This window comes from Calidris pugnax, unplaced genomic scaffold, assembly GCF_001431845.1.
Source record: "Calidris pugnax isolate Ruff unplaced genomic scaffold, ASM143184v1 scaffold27, whole genome shotgun sequence".
NCBI classification, from domain to species: domain Eukaryota; kingdom Metazoa; phylum Chordata; class Aves; order Charadriiformes; family Scolopacidae; genus Calidris; species Calidris pugnax.
In genome coordinates, this window is record NW_015090893.1 from 17,336,536 (window position 1) to 17,357,018 (window position 20,483).

A 20,483-nucleotide genomic window follows, 5' to 3' on the forward strand; every position below is an offset into this window, starting at 1 on the left:
ATCATCAGAGAGAGGTTTGTAGAGCTCTGAGTATGAGGCGAGGTTTTTAATGTGAACCAGTTCATACATTTTTGTTGCTGTGCTGGTTACTATGAAATTGTGATGACGCTTCTCTTCGTCTGGTGGAGAACCAGTGACACCAGTGCCAGGACTGGTTTTGTTGGTAGACACTGAAACCACATGGGGAAGGGTCCTGGCTTCCCTGGGCTTGGCAGAAAGGGCTGAAAGGGAAGGGTTTAGAAGTGAAGTGGATTATTATTATTATTATTTAGAAAGAAATCCTAGCAACTGGTGGGATTCTCGTAAAAAAAGAAACCACTGGGGGAGCTGCATTCCCTCTGTGTTTATTTCTGCTGTGAACAGTTGTAAATCAGCACGGTGAGGAGGTATCAACCCTCTTTGGGACTTCCCCCCAGTGAATATCGGGACCATTCAGTACGTAATGGGGGTGGTTAAAATCACTGTGTAGGTTTAAAATCAGATGAGCTGCCCGGGGGGTGTGTGGAGGGGTACCCCACTGTCCCATGGCATGTGCCTGCATTTCCAATAGCTGAGAAGATTGTCTGGTTTTGTGTCACTAGGACTTGTTTTACTGGTCCTTCTTCCAATATATAGCTCTAAGGCAAGTATATTTCACTCAAGTAAGTGGAAGTTGTCCTAAAAAATAAGAAATCTGAATCTACTCGATGCTAAATCCCCTTCAAACTTCCTGGGAACCAAGTGATCCTCTTTGACAAAAATGAAAAGGCTTTTAAAGATGTTTCCATTCTGGAATAACCCCACCAATTGTTAGAAGGCTTCATGGAAAAATATCTGAAATGGGCAAAAAAAAGGTATTGCCCCAGGTTAATGTGGGTTCCCTCTCCGCCGGCTGTGTCCCCGGCTGTCAGAGCAGGAGATTTGTGGTGTTACAGTCCCATATTGCATTTCACTTGAGACAGAATGCCAACGAGATTTTACAAGCAATATGCAATGTTTTACACATTTCTAAGCGCGGTGTCTCCGAGCCACAGCAGATTGCATGACCAGGGAACGCATTAGAAGGGAGGAATGGGATAAATAAATATGAAAAATCTTCTGTTTGGAGAGACCGATGCCTGGGGTAATCAGTCGTGATGGAAAGGAAATACAATACAAAAAAAAAAAGTACATATCCATTTTCTAGGATCTGCTTTGTTATTTTTTGGAATTGACTGGGTGCAGTAGCAACTTTTTTCTTTTATCTTTTAGATTACTGAGCTGTTATTGATTTAAAATGCAGAGTGGTGCAATTTTTTAATCTTGAAAAGTTAAAACATATTCTGAGGTCACTTAATCAGTCTTTTATTTGAAGGGTAAATGGAAGACATAAAATAATCTTTTTTTATTTAAAAAGGTGAAAGAAAACATGAGGCAAACCACCAGAGAAGTCAATTTGTCATCTGCCACTGGTCAACCTTATCAATTATGAGAAATATAAGCATATCTTGCTGAATTATTTTTTTTACCGGAACCTGTAACGTTATTTTATAATGAAATTCATAAAATAGAGGTGATGAACACCTTACCCTTATCTGGCCACTTTGATGCAAGGCTCATCACTTTGTGGGGTTAGAATGGTTTCTGCCTTTTGTTCACATATTTTCATCACTTCTGTTTCTTCCTCCTCACAAGAAAATTCACCTTCAGTGCTAAAGGAGGAAAACCACAGATTCAGACTCATCATTTCCTAATGCTCCAGGGCTTGTGTTTTTACAGCTCTTCCAAATATACCCTTATAAAATACACACAGAAAGTTCTTGTGCGTAAGAATGCATGCATATATATAAAATGTAACTGTGAAACCCTAATGTACTAATTATATCCACAGGGAAACATAAGGAGAAGCCATGAGCTGCAATAAATAAACACATGGAAAGAGTCATTAATTTGTTAGAGAATTCACTATTCTTTTTGTAGCAACAAAAGGTTCAGTATTGAACCTAAATTTAATTTTTTTTTCTTCTCACATCTAATACTGGTCATTCTTAATAATGTACTCTTGTGTGAATTGAGTCTGTGTGTTGAAATTCTAATACAGTCCAGATGATTTCCTTCTGTACCTGACATAAATGATACAGTGTTAAGCTAAATCGTATTTGATAACCTTCTTTAAGTGCCAGAAGTCAAAAAATAGTTTTTAAAAGTCATAAACCATGCTTTTACTAGTATAAGCTTCTCTTTACAAGAAAAATGCATTTGGAGAGGAAGAGGATAATATTATAATCTTGCATCAGTTTGTTTTTGCAAGGGTCTTTACTTATATTAATACATTTGTATGCATTGGAAAAAACAGATCGTCCATAAAAAGACAATTACAGAGCACAAACCAAGCATTCATAATATTTTTTTCTGAGATATCTTAAAGGGAGCAACATACTTAAAACAGAGAATATTTTATTGTCCTGTTTTTCCACAACTCCTTATAAATCATTTCATAAAAGTAGCCATCCTGCTTTTATTGATCTAAACTCAATTTGAGTTGCTTTGGGATTAACTTTAAAAACTGTTAAGTCCCCTCCTCTGCAAGCGTTTTCTCCATCTCATGCAAATATCATTTGAACAGGGTTGATATCTTTTCTATTTGCAGTTACTCATGCATCTCTGCTTTCTGGCAGGAAAATCTAGTTGACCAGAAAACAGGCAAATGCTTGAAATGGGAATTTTTGAGTAGATATTTGTAATAATGTATAGGGTAGCTTAACCAGTTTATGCCATAATCATAGTCCCATAGATGACAAATCTGCCTGACACCCAAGGTGGCAATAATATCTGAGATGCTTTTGATTATAGATAATGAATTTCAGGATCAGCTATGGATTTACTCTTATTCTTTGTAGTTGTCCATACATTTGTGCACTGGGGCAGCACATGCTGTAGGGTAGCAGAGAGCAGAACCAGGGAGGCTGTGTTTGTCCCTTCTCAGGTCAAGGTCTGGGCTTTAGGAAGGCTTGATGTCCTGCCTGGAAACTCTATATTTCCTTGTAACATGTCTAAAAACTAGGCAAGTTCCCAAACTTCCCTTTTCCCCTGCCAGTGCTGGGCTGCCACTGAGAGGAGAGACATGAAGACATGTCTCTGGTGCCAGACAGAAGTTACTGGAGAAGATTCAGGAGCCAGCAGAAGTGCCAGATCAATCCTATGCTGCAAGCGATGGGCTACTCTTGTGCTTTTCTTTTTGTGTGCCAGCTGGCATCACAAGTCTGCCTCAGGATCGCAGCTTCCTTCGAAAAATGTTATAAGTGTCATGTCTGGAAAGGAAAGCTTCAAACTGTAAAGAAGATGCACCCTGAAGAGGCAGAAACTGTGAGGTATAAGGAGCCCGAAATGGTTTTAGTTTAGAAAGCAGCCCGTCTGATGATCAAACAACCCCTGTTTGTGATTTCTGAGCACCTGGCAGGGGTTTTGGCAGTAACAGCAGGGATGAGGGGATAGTTCCTTGTAGTGTTGGACCTGCCGTGGGCACAGCAGGGAAAGGGAGAAGCATCAGCACCTCTGTGCATGGATTCCCCTTCTCCATCACAAAGAAACTGGGACCCAAATTCCTGACTCCAAACCAGCAGAGCAAATTTGCTCTAGCTATTTTATGCTGTCCACCCTGGTAGGTTCCATCAAGTCCTGCTGGAAGACAGTGGCCATGAGTTCTCACCTCCTCTTTTACCATACTTTTGCAGTGAAATTCTGCAAAGAGTTTAGTTTAGCGTGTTTCACACATGGAGCTAATTAAAGAAAACTCATTCTTTAAGCTCATGAAGTGTTTTTTAAATGTATCCTTCTGGGTTTGCATAGATGTACAAACATTCTGGAGCTGCAGAGCTCTGAATGTTAATGGAATTACAAGAGAAGCAGCTTTGTATACCCATCAATGCTGTGGTTCTGTTAACTAGAATTTGAAATAAATTCCTAGGCAGGGCATTTGTACAGCATATTCAAGTGCCAAACCCTCTCTACTAACTCATATTCTCCCCATCTATAATCAAAAATTGAAGTAATGCAAGAGCAGATCTAGGAAGATGAAGGGGATAAAGAAAGATAAACTGTCAAGCAGTTACAGATCAAAACAAGTTTGTTTGAGAAAATGCTTTTTGTCATCTTCGTTGTCTCCTGCCTGGGATATTGTCTGAGATAAGTGGCAAGCACTTCCAGTTCTTTCTCATCGAGTCTCAAGGTTACAGTGCGTTTTCTAAGAACCTGCATAGATAAAGGAAACCATAACCCACCCAGAAGTTAGCATTTTATGCATCTGAGGTTAACAGGTAGATACTAAGTGCCCCCATAAATTAAACAGCTGGAGATTGCCATCTTTTTTATGTGCAACGAACACCTTGTTAGCAACCACCACAAAAGTTCATGTTCTCGGATGAGTTACTTTGCCTTACTCTTAAATTGCCGCTCATTTTCTTCCTGTGTGTTGATTTATGAACTTTAAAACTTACCGTTCAATATTCAAGCTGTGTTGCCAAGCTGCGATGCTATCAAAGCCATGGAACAGGTAGTCTCCCTTCCTGAGGTTTTTAAAATATTTTTTACAAAATAATAAGGCACTTTTCCTGTCTTTTGTTACATACAGGATTTTGGAGAAGACGACTCCCTCTACATCACCAAGGTAACAACTATTCACATGGGCAATTACACCTGTCATGCCTACGGCTATGAAGAGCTGTATCAGACCCACATCCTTCAGGTGAATGGTTAGTAAATGGCATATATGACAATCCATGAAAACCTTCCTGTAAGCAAAGTTACGTGTTAATCTCATTCGCACAGAGACGTGAAAAGCCACGCACCAAATTGTGTACGAGAGCGAATGCACGAGTTTGCTCACTCGTGCTATCACACAGGCAACCAAAAAGAAAAGTACCAAGGGGGGATGTGTATAATTGCCTGGGATTCAGCAGGTATCTTCACTGTAAAACAAGCTGTCAGTAACATTTCCGTAGAGTTAAGAGCAGCCTTTCAAAGCATCTCGTAGACTAATGAGTACTTTTGTCAACAGAAGTGTTGCTTCAATAATTCCTTCTTCCAGAAAATCATTTCTGTTGCGTGAAATAGCCCAGGTTATTTAAATAAATACAGCACAGTGTTTCCAAAACTAGTTATTTAACTCCCAGCTATAGATCAGATTATTATGTGGTTGTAGTCAGCGTGTTCGCTGAGGGCTATTTACATTGGCTAAAGGTATGGCCCAATGGGTTGCAAAATGAGGGCAAACCATTTCACAGGTGAGAGAATCACACGGGCCATATTCCAGCATCCTCATTCACCTCCGTCCCCTGGACCACATTTGTGCAACTTATATTCAGGCATTTGTTATCTTTCTTCTGATCTCAAACTCAGTCAGGTTTAGTTTAAAATTGCATTAGCTTAAACCGGAATTTTATCGAGTGACCAGTCTGTGGAGTATCCACCTCCACAGCAGCAAAATCGTTGTCCAACTTTAAACTCTTATTTAGATGTGCTAATATGACTGGCAGGATCTCCAGAGGAGGAAGCAGGGTGACCCATTGCTGACTATAGGTAGATTTTGACATATTCTGGTATAAAAGTATTTAGTTCTGTACAGGAAAACTCAGTAACTTTATTACAGGGGGTATATTATAAGGAAACTTAATATTTAGTTATTTCTGCAAATGTGTGCAAACCCCTACAAAGGAGAGCTTTCAACTGGTAAGAAGCAGATAGCGACACACAGGTTAATAGAGAGGGGCTGACATGAAGAGAACCAGTAAAAAGGGATATTTATGCACTTTAAGCAGCACCGTGGTGGACGTGGGGGTTTGGGTTTGACTGCAGCTCAGGTCTTCTGGACGTGTGTAAGTGCTCCCCACCCACAGCAAGTACCTGGAGGAGAGCGCAAAGGATCCGGTTGATTTGAATGAAAACTGACTTAATGTTTTCACATAATAATTTGTCATCTTCTGAGATAGTAAACTGTAAAGTCTCAGCAACGTGGATAACTAGATTGTGCATGCTGCAGCTGGGAAAATAGGCTTCCTTCCTCAAAGCGCTATTTGTTTGATGAATGGCAGTTGAAAGAAAAGCAAGCTAACAACTTAATCCCGTGTATATTATGTGATATATTATGAGGCCTGAATGGAGTTTAGTTGGCAGACAACAATGTAGACTTTATCATCGCTGAGAATATAAGGCCCAAAGGCTTTGAAGCTAAAACCAGAGTGAGAGGAGCGCTAGATGGAGTGTGGGGAGGGGTTGATGCGTTTCATGCTCATGCCTGCCACTTAGATTTAACTTGTTGTTGAAAGATCCCATTTTCTTTTTAAATGGAAGTTTCACACCACAGCTGCGTGTGGTTTTTCTAATACGAGAACACTGTTATACCAAAAAAACCCCATTCTCCATGATGTTTTTTTAATGTTGCTGTATAGTCACTAAATACAGCAAAAAAATGCCATCCGTTCTGGTATGGCTAGAAAACTCTGCAGGGTCTAGAAATCTTTGTCTTACAGCATCTGATATTCCCTCATGAGCCATTAGGCTTTGCAAAACCAGGTTTTTGCAGCTCTTGGTGTGTCTGGCTGGCTGCCCCCAGCACTAAATTCTCTTCTTTTCTGCCTGTGTCGTGGCTTCCTCCAGCAACTGATGTTGGGGCAACAGCACCGACGACAGGACAACATTGCTTCCCTTCAGATGCGTGGTGAGGTTCCCAAGGCAGAGCCCTGCTCGGGAAATCCTTTTCAGTTTTTAGCAACTTAAAGGACAAATTGAGGAATTTCTCTTGACAGGAGTAGAGGGAAGAAGCTGAGCCAAGCTGAACTGAGTGAAGATGCTGAGAATCTAAGTATAGTTGATGGGCTCTGTTCAGCGCTGGGGATTGTCTCTGTCTGTCTGTATCAAACTAAAAACTCCATCTTCAATACGGGAGGTTTTTCGTTGCTTTTTTTTCTGTGTTGGACTAAAATTGTAAAAGAATGTGACAGAACCAAGTCAGCCAGAACTCGAGTGTATCTGCTCACCTGTCTCCTCCAGGGAGGGACTGATACACTTTTAACATCAAAAACACGGGGGGTTTTGTATTCTATCAAAACAGTCAGATTTTTATTTTCTTTTTAATAGACAAAGCTCCAAGTTTCTCTATTGGAAAAGAGGAGAGAAAGAACCAACTGGAAGCAAAAGGGTTTCTCCCCAACCCTTCCCAAGCTCACTGTGTCCATACAGGCAGGTCCCAGCTTTTAGACTGTCTTTCAGTTAATTCAGTGTTTTCAAAGCTGCAGTGACTCTTCCACTTTCCTTTGATCCTTTCTGTACCACCTGGGCCCTGCCTTACTGTTTCCACTGAGGTCCATCATCCAGCTTATAAAATACTTTCCTTTTATAGCCTTTTTCTCCTTAAAGAATCTGATCCTAGTTCTAGGCACCCTCTCCTTGTGCTTTTATTCCACATATTGTATTCTCTTTATCTTACTTTCTCCTTTGTTATAACACTGGCTTATAACAGCTCACTGATAAGGTGATACAGAAAATTAGGAAACAAAAGCTTAAATAGGAAACATAAAGCCTAATTTTGACAAAATTGAAGCTTTCTGGGATTCAGAGCTCTAGTTGAATGTATTGCAGGGTAATCAAATTTATCCAAAGTTTACCCATAGAAAGCCTTGCTTTCATCCCAGTATATTGTCATGCTTGTTCCTTTTCTTGCCCCAGGAAAGTAAAATCACTTCATGGCAGTCAAATCCTCCTGGAAGAGGGGCACGTGCTTGTCCATGGCCGGCAAGTGGTGTCCCCACTGCCACGTGCTGCTGTCCCTGTGCCACACAACCCAGCCACGTGTGTGCTGGGGCTCTTCAGGAGCTGACAATGCCACGCTAGAAGCAATCCCACGTTGTCTGTCTCGGCATCAGGCATTGCACGGTCTAGACTTGCCTAAAGATCCTCTCTGAAGCAGCCTGTCTGAAGGGGAAGAGGAGGTTTGTTTTGCTCTGCTGAACGCCCCGCAGCCCTTCCCCTTGTATCGGCTGGGTCAGGATGTCACAGGTACCACAGGCAGATCCAGATGCTCATTTTGACAAGCAGAGAGGAGAATCCTGCTGGGCAGAAAGTGTGACGACCACTAGATGACTGCCCCGAAACCGCTGGCTCCCATCTCCTGGGCAAGAAGCATAAAGTGAAATGCAGGCTACGTGTGACATTTGATGTGGTAGGTTTGGGTTGAGCTCATCAGTCTTAGGATTCAGTGGTAAAACTTAAGTCAGTGTATTTATTCACCTGGCCATTAATGTCTATGGAAGAATGCACTGAAAGGCAGCACAAAGTTTAAGAATGAAAAAAAAATCATCTTGCGTGCTGGTATCTTTGATCAGAAGCCAAGAACAGTATGAAATTATGTTCTCTCCCTTGTATGGATATTCCTTGGGAAGTGTGTACAGCGCACACTAACTGTAGGGAGGAAAAGCAATTTATCACTTTCAAGAAGAAAAAGAGTTGCTGAGGATAAAGAATCTCATAAAAAAGTAATCAACTATGAAAACTGATAGTTTGCAAATCAAGGGACTGCTGAGCGTAGGGCATCGTTTTCCTTGGTCCTTGCGCTCTGGAAAACATCAGCATAAATCAGAATATTGTATTCCTTGAGAACAGTTTTAAAAAGCCATTCGATCCTCAGCCCAATTATGAGGGTCCAGTAGGCCAAATTTACCAGTAACAGAAAGATGTTTTAAACACAGATGTTTTGTTAGTGTGGCTTTCCAAGACAAAACATATGATGCTGCAAACTCCTTTCAAATCATAAATTTCAATCACAAAACATCTTAAGGAAATGATTAATCTATTAATTATTATTAAGCCTTGGACTATATACATCCTGTAGCTGCAAGGTGTGTCTTTGGGGCTTGATATCACCATCTGTGCTCATCGTGTGCTTTATCACCTGAGTTGCTTTATTGTAATGAATTGGGCCACTCAGAGAAAGGCACTACTCAGTATGCAGTGGTAGACAATCTACCCAATCTCTTACTTGTTTGAATACCTCTTCTTTTTTTTCCTACTTTGCTTAAGATAATAGCATTTTTATATTGCCTTTGGCTGTAGACACTGTAATGGTTAGCAATGATATATATTCACCAAGGGAAATAGCAAAGGATAATCCATATATTCCAAAGTCTGGAGCTGAAATCTTTGCAAGTATTTAAAGTAAAATGTGCTTACTTGGAATGTATTAATTTGTGGCAAGGACAATAAAAATGCATTCTGCAGTTTGCTGTTATCACAAGGCAGTTGCATGCAATAATTTAGCTGTGCAATGAATTATGTAAGACAAGGGAGAAGAAATAAAAAGTTTAAAAATGGAAAGAGCAGGAAAATGATAAGAGAGCAGGAATGGAGGCGCAGCACATATTTTTGTAGGTGAAAACAAGCAGTTTCCTTATTAATCACTCTTGAAAAGACACCTTACTATAATTTCAAGTTAAGCTGATTTTCATGCAGAACATTGATTCAGTGTCTAGTGCCCCTGAGCTGCTTTTTGCCATATAAATCTATTGTGTTTTTGGCTCTGCGGGTAAAACATGAGGATTACTCACACGCAGACTAACATGGTATGAGTCAAAAAGTGGAGAGATGCAAGCAGGTTCTGCTTTGTGAAGGAGTGCCCTGTTTCTAGGAAGCAGGATCCAGGTGGCAATCATTGGCAGGGCTGACCAGAGTGTCCATATGAAGAGGGGAATCTAGAGCAAACCATTTTGAGAAAACCCGGTCAACCCACACTGGTTTTGAGAGCATTACCTAGGTGATGTCTGGCATGGGCTCTGTCTCTGTTAAGAGCTGAGAAAACACCACTAGGCTTGGAGTAAAATTGCTCTCCTGCCTTTGGCCATTTGGGATATCTTAGAGAAGGGCTTGAGCCTGGCTGAGGAATCTCCATCTCGCCTGGAGCTGGGCAGGCGAGGTGGAGGAGATCACGGGGCACAGGACCTCAGAGGCTTTGCTCCATGGCTGGTTTTCGTGTAGCTGCAAGCACGGGCAAGTGAATCTGTCTGCAAGAGCCTGGGGCAGGCAAGCCCCCATGCAGAGAGGGTCAGTGCTGCTTCTGGACTGGATGAGGCAGGTTTGTGCCATCTGGAGAATTAGGAAAGTGTCTTGGGACGTTGATATTAACTTCCCCTTGACTTCACCAGGATTTGGGCATCTAACCTGCTTGAGATTGTACATTTCTTTCCTATGTATTTGTAGGAGACAAACCACTTCTCATCGATGAGTCTGAATTTCAATGGACATAGACTTTCAATGGACCTCAGTTCCTAAATTGTTTCATTCTAAAAACGTTCCTAGTAGCAAACAAATCATAAATGAGACAAGGATTGAGTGCAGGACCTTCATAAAATTTTGTCAAAGTGGACATAAATTACTATCTATATCCTATCATGCCTGGAGAGACTGACTTGGGAGAAATTAATTTTCTGAGGTACGGATGGAATCAGAAGTTCCTGATTCTCAGTCCTGTTCCCCAGAATTGTTCAGACACTGTCCCTTAGATAAACGCAGGGATGGCTCTGAAGCTGCCAGCTGTTTCCAGCAGCAGATCACTTCCTTTGCTCTCCTTCCGCCTGATTTGTCACCTCCAGAAGCCAGGAGAAGCCCTAACCCTGACAGGGATGGGAGGAAGAGAAGATAAAAAGCTCGTAAATGCTTTTATTTGGAATCTGCAAACTCGATTTAGTAAAACAAACCTTGTCTTTTTGGTAACCTCCTGATTAAAAAGCTCTTCGTTGGTGTTTTACTCACTGCCCTGCATCTTACAATGCATTTTCTTTTCTTCTCAAGCAAAGAAAATAGAGGACGAGGAAGTAAATCCACAGGTCCAGGGCAGAGGTGGAGTTTAGAGCCATTCCTTTGCTAGAAGTCCCCATTTTTTTGTCGCTCCAGTTGCCCCGAGGCATTTCCTCTCAGATTACACTTGAACAATCTCTCGCTTTTAAAGCTATAAAAAACAAGTAGACTTGAGGGCTTTCTGTCGTGGCTGATTTCCTTCCAAGCTGATGACTCAGCTCTGGTTAATACTTGGCAGCTGGTAGGTAAGACAGGAGTAAAATACATCTCTCTCTCTGGTAAGGCCCATAAAAAATAGAAATGGAAAGATGGAAAGTGTATGGTAGTGAATGTAATTATTTAAACTATCCCCATAAGGATATATAGACACGTAGCGAGCTGCAAACACAGATTTCATTTTATTCTAAAACAACTCTTAAGTCAATTTAATTTTGCCAGTCCTAGAAGCTAATGATGGACTACATGAAAACACTACAGTGAGTTGGGTAGCTAAAACTAGTGATCTCCAGTAGAAATTTGTTATTGTCTCATTCCGGCTTTCTAAAAAACCCCACAAATGTTTCTCAATCCTCCACTCACAGCTTATTCATTTTCTTTGAGCAGGAAGAAATTGGTCCCCCACGTATCACATCCACATTTGACTCTAATTGTGGTTTTACAAAACTGTACGCCTTTCAACAGCTACATCGTGAGTCCCAAAATCTGCAAGTCTGGTAGAAAAGCTACCCGCTTCATTATGAAACCCAACAGTCCATGACCAGCCTTCAAATCCCATCAGCCCTGCTATGGCACATCCTCTCTTTTCCTTTTATTATGTTCCTTGAATAAAAGGCAGGACAGTCCCACTGATTTTTTTTCACTGATATTGCAATATTGCAAATTCTCTTTAAAGTATGTGAGTAAATTGTTAAGAAATAGTTAATGGGTGATATTAAGCCTTGTTGATTTGAGCAATGAAGGCAACATGATTGAAAATCAATGCACTTGTCTTAATTGTAATATAATTAGTAGTTCTGCCAATTTAGTATATTAAATAGTTCAGAGGGGCCTTCCTGAAGCAAGGTAAGTCACGTTTTGAAAGCCTCTCAGAAAAGAGAGAAGTAATTTATAAGCAATTTATTTGATCAGAGTAACAGGTGGTGAATACACAGGCTGTTTCCTGATGGATATCTAATTAAAATGTTGACTACTTCTAATAGGCAAGAACTCCAGCTCCTTTCCTACTAGATTTAGTGAAGGTTTGGAGTTTATACTTTAATTTTTAAATATGTGAGTGCCCACCTTAGGTTTCAGTCCAACTTTATCGAGATCAATCAATCACTTAATGAAAGCAAGCTAGAAGAAGCCAAAACATTCTAAAAAAAACACCGGATATCAAGGTTGCTCCCTGGTGTTGGTTTATTAGCTTACTGTTTTCTATTCTGTTTTATATTTTTCCCCCCAAAGTTGAGCTGTGGAAAAATCATTACTGTAGTTTGCATGGAAAGTCAGGATGTTGCTTATCTCCCCGGTTCTGGATGCTGTTTGAAGGCAGCTGTTCTTGAGCCACCGACACTGAGAGCCACCAAGCTGGTGAGGGGCCTGGAGAACAAGTCCTATGAGGAAAGGCTGAGGGAACTGGGCATGTTTAGTTTGGAGAAGAGGAGGCTGAGGGGAGACCTCATTGCCCTCTACAACTACCTGAAAGGAGGTTGTAGAGAGGCAGGTGTTGGCCTCTTCTCCCAAAGGACGAACGACAAGACCAGAGGAAATGGTCTGAAGTTGGGGCAGGGGAGATTTAGATTAGATATTAGAAAGAACTACTTTACTGAGAGAGTGGTCAGGCACTGGAACAGCCTGCCCAGGGAGGTGGTGGAGTCACCATCCCTGGAGGTATTTAAGAAACGTATAGACATGGCTCTTCAGGGCGTGCTCTAGTGCCCAAGGTTATTGGTTTATGGTGAGGTGTTGAGTGTGGGGTTTAGTTGGTGGGTGCGGTGTTTTTGGTGGGCGTTTGGTGTGGTGTGTTTTGTATTTGTTTGGTTTCTTTGGGGGTTTTTTGGGGGGTTTTTTTGGGTTTTTTTTGTGGTTGGACTCGATGATCTCAGAGGTCCCTTCCAACCACTAAGATTCTGTGACACAGGGTGGCAGCTGGTGGGGGAGTTTAAAGTCACGGATTCCTTGTCTCCTGCAGTGCCACCGGTGATTCGCGTCTACCCCGAAACGCAGGCGCAGGAGCCCGGCGTGTCAGCGAGCCTCAAATGCCACGCCGAAGGCATCCCTAATCCCCGAATTACCTGGCTAAAGAACGGCATTGATATCATGCCAAAACTATCCAAACAACTCATGCTCCTAGGTAAGAACAGAATTTTGATTAATTAAAGTATTGTAGACGGGGGATTAAGGAGGATTATTTTGCACTTTAAACTAGAAGTTCTTGTACATTCGCTAAGCCGCGGTTGTTGGAAATTGTGTTACAAAACCCCTCTTCTTTCTTTTTTATCTTTTTCTCCCCCAAATCTCTCAGGAAATGCAGTATTGATTAATCTAAGTGGTAACAGCGTTATGTTAAAAGACAGTGTGCCTGGTTCTCCACCGCCTCGTCTTTTGTGTACAGCTGTGCAAATCAGAAGAGAAATGCATTAAATTATTTGTTTAGGTGTAAGCCCTACGTTGGCTGGATGTCAGCTGAGGACCAGGCTGCAGTTCTGTCTTTTCCCACCCACCTCTGCAGAGGGAATCAGGCTCTTAACTCCTGCCAGTCCTTGTTCAAATGAGGGTGCAACAGGCACAATGAAAGGCAAAAATATTGGTTTGCTATTTTCTGTGTAAAATTATTAAAAACCTCCCCGCAGACCCCCCAGTCTGGCTGGGGTGCATTGCAGCCCTCAACCAGTGTTGGCAACACAGAAGTCCCTGCACAGTTGGGTGTGATATCTCAAAATCCTCCAAAGGTTTTGGCAATAGTCCCCCACCAGAAAGCAAAATGACAGGAGGAACTGTGGAGAGACTCCCCCTCACCAAGTTTTTGGTGATCTGATGAAAAACACCTTACAAAATCGAATATAGTTTTTCTCCACTGAAGCTGAAGCATATTTTTTTTTTTAACAAGATGAAATAAATGAAAAGTAATGTATTGTTTGCGCTTGGGATTGTTCTTTGTTCGTTTCTGGTGCAGAGTGTGTAAGTGCTAATGGAAAGAAGCAAAACATCAGCTCACATGAGAATCCCCCAAATGCCTTTAGTTACGTACAGGGAGACGTTGTGCAATGAAGCCACCCTGTTGAGCCCTCGCCAGGTGGCTGTGGCAATAGAAGGCAATTAAGGGCAGTGAAAGCAATTAGCAGCATCAAGGAACACTGTTTATGGGTGTCTTTCTTACAGCCAACGGAAGTGAACTTCATATCAGTAGCGTTCGGTATGAAGACACGGGTGCCTATACCTGCATTGCTAAAAATGAGGTGGGAGTGGATGAGGACATATCTTCGCTTTTCATAGAAGATTCTGCAAGAAAAACTCGTAAGCTTAATTTTCCATCTATTTATTTCTTTAAAGTGTGTTTAAATGTAGCGTTATCCATGAAGTTTAATAGCTCAGACCGTTGCATGCAGTACGTTGGACTCTTACTCATAAAGTAATGACAATTTTGCCTGTGCTTTGATCAGAGGCTGAGATTCTGTTTTGGGAAGGAATCACGTGAAGAAGGTAAAATCTCCTCATCCAGGATGATGGTGCCTTTCATGTGCCAAAAGTGTATTGGGTGTGGTACAGGTGACATCTTTACTAAAGTAACAAATTGGCAATAGTTTTAGATATAAATGAATCCAAAACCTAATATTTTGTTGAATTATATGCAGATTCAGAAGATAAATGTCATTGATTTCTGTTCTTCTTTTAAAGCCAGTTGCGAGTCTAAATTCTCAAATATTTAGATGCTTGAAAAATGTTCTAATTGAATAATTTATTTTACCTGTATTCACATCATTATCTAGCAAAATAGGTTTCCCTTGTTGTGAAATTATCTTCCCCTTCAAAGACAAATATTCTCCCAGCAACTCCTAGCTGCATGTCTCCCGTAGGAATGTGGCAGTGTTATCTTGACCGCACTGTCCCCGAAACACAATTAATGAAAGAGGTGATTAGTTGCCCCAGTGGAAAAGCTCCCAGAGGGCTGATCCTTCCTAATTCCAGTGTCTTAACTACTTGGGAGATTGCTTCGGTTCATGGTGATACTAAAAGGCTAGGTGCTAATGGGATTTTTGCTACTTTTCTGGCTGTTAATATAGAGCAGGAATTGAAAACTAAGTTAGCCATAAATATGGGCTCTCATGGCGATTCTTTGGAAAATATATTCTATTCCTCATTAAATAGATTTATGTACTCTTGTTAATATCGGTCGTTTTCCCTTGAATACTTGAGCAAGGGAAATTACAGTGCGTTGAGAAATAATTGGATGTATCTTAACCAGAAATTCAGATACAGGTGTACTTTCAAAGAGTATTTGAGTCCTAAAAGAGAATGTAGTTTCATGACATTCCAAGAAGAAATGCAGCAACGTGTGTAGCTGCTGTAACTGCCAGTCTCGGGCTTCTGAAAGATGTCATGTTTGGTTATTGAACCCATACAGAAAATCACAGCCTGTACCATACCTCCAATTACGTTTGAAGATAACATCTTCTCTTTACTAAGACTTTGATCTTTGCACAGGCTAAAGTTGGCTTCATTTCAGCGAGGATTTTTCCCATGTCAGAGTTTCAGAATTGTCTCTAGAAGGAGCAAATGTATTTAGAAATATCTGTCTTTCCTGATATTTTATTAGAATGAATGTTACAGAGTTTTCACAAATTAATCAGTTCGTGTAAACATGAGTATTAATTCAGTTACTTGCTACAATGAAAATTTTGACATTGTTTTGTTGTTTTTTTTCTTTTCCTGATTATTTTCTGGCTTTCCCAATTTTCTGATGCTGCAGTTGCAAACATACTGTGGCGAGAGGAAGGTACTGCAGTAAAGTTCTTTTGTCGTAGTGATAATGTGCTTGTCTGCTTTAATAATTCCATGATGGGCCATTCTCCACTGACTTGCCACTAACTCTATCAACTTTTGCAGTTACCAGATTAAGTACAGACCAGACATTTAAAAGCTAAACTATTCAAATAAGAGATGTCGCTCTCATAATATAAATCACACCCATAACTTCTTACATTTTCCCACTATGAAATAATAGGTGACCATAAAATATATAAAAATATGAATTTTATATAAACTGCCACGAATGCGAGTGGCCTGAGATTCTCAAGCTGCATTAACCATTGCACGAGTGTCAGAAGTGCTCCCAAATTACCATAATTGAACAAGCAAGACACAAATTCAATACTCTGCATTTTTAAGCAAGCAATTCAAGCTCTGCCTCTTCAGTAGCACATATTGATGTTTACCAGGTGAGCAACAAAAATTGTGTTCTTGACTGTTAGGCAAAAAGAAAAACCCACAACAGGTTTTTCTTCCCTCTATCCTCTAAATCGATGCAGGGTAAAGGTTGCCCCATTTTTCTTTGATTTAATTGGCACTTAAGATCTCTAGTTTGATCAAATTTATAGTGTGCTGTGCACAAGATCAACGTCTGTGTATCTTGGAAGCCAAATTAGAACAAAACCCCATCCCAAACAGCTAATTGACTCAAAGATATTACGGAGGCACTAGAAATGAAAATTTATTTGATTTTGTGCGCGCTTATGCTGTCGTAATTTCCAAAATGCACAGTAGGATGCATAGTGCAAAGACCCAAGGAGCTCTCAAGCAGCTCGCCCATCTGCCTCTGTGGGTACGGTGCCCAGGTGCATGGATGGGGAGCATCCATGGGCTCACTGGAGGAAGGTTCTTGGACTGAAGTCCAGGTGTAAGCCAGTTCTTACGTCTGCCAGGAGGCTGGGACTTTGGTGTCCTTCCAGCTTTGTGGGGAAGGTCTCTGTGCACATCCAAACTGCTCTCAACCACGTCCCCCTGCCCACTGCAAACCCCCCAACCCTGCCGTTGTTCCTCAAGGAAGGGCTGCACACCCCACCAAGACCTTTTCATAAATAGTGCCTCCAAGTACCCAAAAGGACAGTTGTGCTTCATGACCTTGACTTTGAGCTTTCTGGTTTGCTGTGGCTTGGCCCAAAGGATTTTTAGGGGCCAAAAAGAAGGAAAGAGCCAGCCCTTAGTGACCAGTGCTACCTCAGTCAGGTCTGCAAACCCCTGATGCGTATCTGCTGTCCCACTGTTGGCTGCAGATGCAGCAGGTGCAGCTGACTGGAGGTCATGAGATGTGACAGAGCCACCTAAGACAGCTCTCCAGCACTTATTCCCAAATACACTACCTGCAAGTGCCTGGTGCATGGCAACAAAGAGCATCTCTTTACTGCTGATGTTCCTGCAAATGGCATTATGGGCACTAAGAATTGCTATTTCCCTTCTGCTTGGAAGTGAAAGCTCTAGTGCATCTAATCAGTCCAGCATCATCTGCATGATGCTACGTGGCTGTTTATGTGCTGCATCCCTTATGCTCCTTTTTAAAGAAAGTAGTTGGATAACCCTACCAGATGTAGAAGTATAGTAATATTTAAAGAACAACTAAGAAGTTGGATGCAGAAAGTCTGATTATAATTCTGCTAAACAATATGGGCTTGCTGCTTATCAACCTTGCACATTTTAAATAAAAGTATGAGCAATATACAGGGAAAACACAGGCAGTAAAAGCAGATTTACTATTGATGTTCCTAAACAATTCAGTATCTTTAGAGCAGGTTTATTCCCCTGCCTGTCTTGTTCTGCAGTATTTGATCGACACATTCATTTTAGACAAAGAATCCATTGAACACGCTTTAGTATGTGAAATCTTGGCACAGAGAAAGCTGGAAGAGAGGACTGGTATTTCTGATTTTACATTTTAATGCATTCTTTCAAATCTATTAAAATGAAAACTTATATGTAAGTAGCGATATTAACAAATGGATTGGTAGAGTTGAGCTCCTGTAAAATGGTCACATCTTCATGCCCATGAGGTCTGTAGTAACTGAAGCTGTTGGGAAAATGCCTGGACAGAATATTGCATAGAGCAAGCTTTTGCTGCAAGTTAAAGTTTTAACACAAGTAGTTGGTGATTTTTACAAGTCAGACTAATCTGTCTGTTCTCAAAACCTTTGGCAGTCCATGTGCTAAAACCTCCAGAAATGAGTGCACTTGGCACGACCAGCCACTTAAACATGGAACTGGAAAGAGTTGTGCAATTGCAGTGTGCAATGTACAAATTAGTTTTTAATTTTGCACAGAGAAAATTATGAGTAGCCCAAATGTAAGGCAGAGATTTGTTTTCAAGCCAGTGTTCATTTTTGCAGTGCGTGTTGCTTTCTTTATGCCTGGATAAAGGGAGCGTATCGTGCCAGCAGGCAATCATCAGTTATATGAATGTATGCACTTAAAAAGCTGAAAGCCTTTTTGTTACCAAATTTAAGTTCTAAAATACCTCCAAGCATTTAGATTAAATTGAGGCAAGTTATTCAAGTATCAGATCAGAAGAGAGTGTTCCATGGTGACAGATTTGCCCTTTGATCTCAAAGGAGGGAAATACAAATGTACACTCAGATGGAGACTGTACTCCTCAAAAAAAGAAAACTCTTGTCATCAGGTATCCTCCTGAAGGTTTTGAAAAATCAAGATGTTAGGGTCAACTTCAGCTGGAATGGTTAAAATAGGAACTGTTATTTTTAGGAGACCTTCCCTGTTCTTAATGGGTTTTTTGTTATTTTAGGTATTTTTTTATTATAGAGATAAGGTATGTTGCCTTTTATGAAGCCTTTAGTTTTTGAACATCCAACTTGAAATGTCTTCAGTTAAAAAGAGGAAAAAAGAAAAACCCTTCTCGTTAGTCCCCCAGTTCCCAATCCAGTACCTGCCTCACTGGTATAAATAACACAACTGAGCAAAATTCTCCATTGCTCACCTCTCTACTGAAATAGCTCCCCAGGCTGAGGAGTTGCAGTGGTGTGATCGAGACTGGAGTCAGTTTTACCGATGTCCATGAGATTGTTTAGAAATGTACCCTAATCAGGACTTGGCAAATACTGTGTGAGTCACAATAAAAGACCCACTTTGCCTATTAAAATCCTGCTTTGTCTAAAAATCAATGTGAAGATTACTCTCTGAAAAAAATATTTTAATTTAAATTGGTAAAATCAAAAAGGAGAGTACGTGAATGCTATTAGTAATTTGTATAATATTTTAACCAATCAGCAGAAAAGCTTGCATTCATTTTTACTGTAAAATAAGCGGTGGGACTTGCCAAGTCACTAACTCTAAACCTACTGGGGTAAAACTCTTACCAAAGTATTTTTGTGACTGATTAAGGCCTTAGTTCAGAAATACACCCTCATTGTAATGGGATCATCCGAAAAAATCACGCCACTATCGTGCATGAAAATAATAATAAGCATCTTCACAATGGTCATAATTTGTTGCCTGCCTATTTCCACTTCTTGGAATTAAAGTCCTTTACTCATGAAAATATGTCGCACTCATTCCAGCCGGGATCAAATTCTGCCCTCTGATGTGTTCACTCAACTCCCATTGACACGGGTGGGAGTTGTGTGTGTGCTGTGAGCGCCGATTTTGGTCCAAAAGTGCCCGAATGAAATGTTTTAACGATATATTCCTGAAAAAATAGCCCTTAGTCCGTAAAGAGAACTTAGCTCTCCGTGGAAGTTGAGTAGCTTTTTCTCTCCGTGCATGATCCCTCACTGTGGCATCACATTCCAGGATCACGGCTCCCGACCCCGCCTGATGCCCTAACTGGGGTATTTCTGTGGTTTAGAGAGACTCAGCTTGAACGTCGTCAGCAAACACCACGTGCTGAGACGTTAGACTCTGAAGCCGCTTATTTGGCACAAAAAGAGGGGTTTTTAGCACCAAGAAAAAAACCCTTCTAGCCTTGCTGAATACCACGTCTTTTACAAAATTTTCCAAATTACACATTTTTATTGTGAAGTTTTCCTAGGATGATTTTAGTCCTCGATCCTGCAAACACTTAAAAGATGTGAGAAACTCTGTAGATGTGAGCGGTGTTTAGAGCTGCCACCACAGGACCAGCCGAGGGAACCGTAACGCTGAACGTTGTTCAGATCTGTAGAGCCAAGACCTTATTTCTCCATGGGTAAAATGTAATTAAATAGAAATTGCAAATTGTCACATCACCATATTGATGGCAGATAAGTACACTATCAACATTACTGGGGGTGACAGCGGTCATTGCAAACACTTACTGGTGGTGGTATGAAAAAAAGATGAAATGGTGTTTGGATCTTTCTAACTAGAGAGTTTGAAAAGATCCTGGACATTTCTTAAAGATGCTTGTTACTGCAATTGCATGTAGCTGAAGAACAACTAAATTATCAGCAGTTTAAGGCATTTCTGCATGACAGAAATGATCAAATGCAATCTCCTGACAGCAAAGCCATGACAGACAGGCAGTTTTCCAAATCTCCTGGAATGCCCCAGTTGGATAAATGAGTGCTATTGCGATGCTGAAGTACTCCACATTTGTGAATTACAGTTTGCAAGATTTCAAAAATGTATTTGTTTTGGTGGCTATAGTTAGTTCATCCAGATAGTTTAAGAAAATCGAGAAATATAAGTATTTTCATGCATGGAACAGGTGTTAAGTGCTT

At 40.9% G+C, this 20,483-nt stretch overlaps 1 protein-coding gene across 5 annotated transcripts in view; it reads left to right on the plus strand.

The window, feature by feature from the left end:
- Positions 1–20,483, plus strand: part of FSTL4 (follistatin-like 4) — a 295,675-nt gene that overhangs the window by 260,028 nt on the left and 15,164 nt on the right. For 3 of the 5 annotated variants that reach the window (XM_014948309.1, XM_014948312.1, XM_014948311.1), the window contains 4 exons: positions 4,589–4,709; positions 12,974–13,135; positions 14,164–14,298; positions 15,752–15,778. In XM_014948309.1, the coding sequence (XP_014803795.1) occupies positions 4,589–4,709; positions 12,974–13,135; positions 14,164–14,298; positions 15,752–15,778 (445 nt within the window). The remainder of the gene's footprint in view (positions 1–4,588; positions 4,710–12,973; positions 13,136–14,163; positions 14,299–15,751; positions 15,779–20,483) is intronic. The other 2 variants (XM_014948314.1, XM_014948313.1) reach the window with 1 other exon arrangement.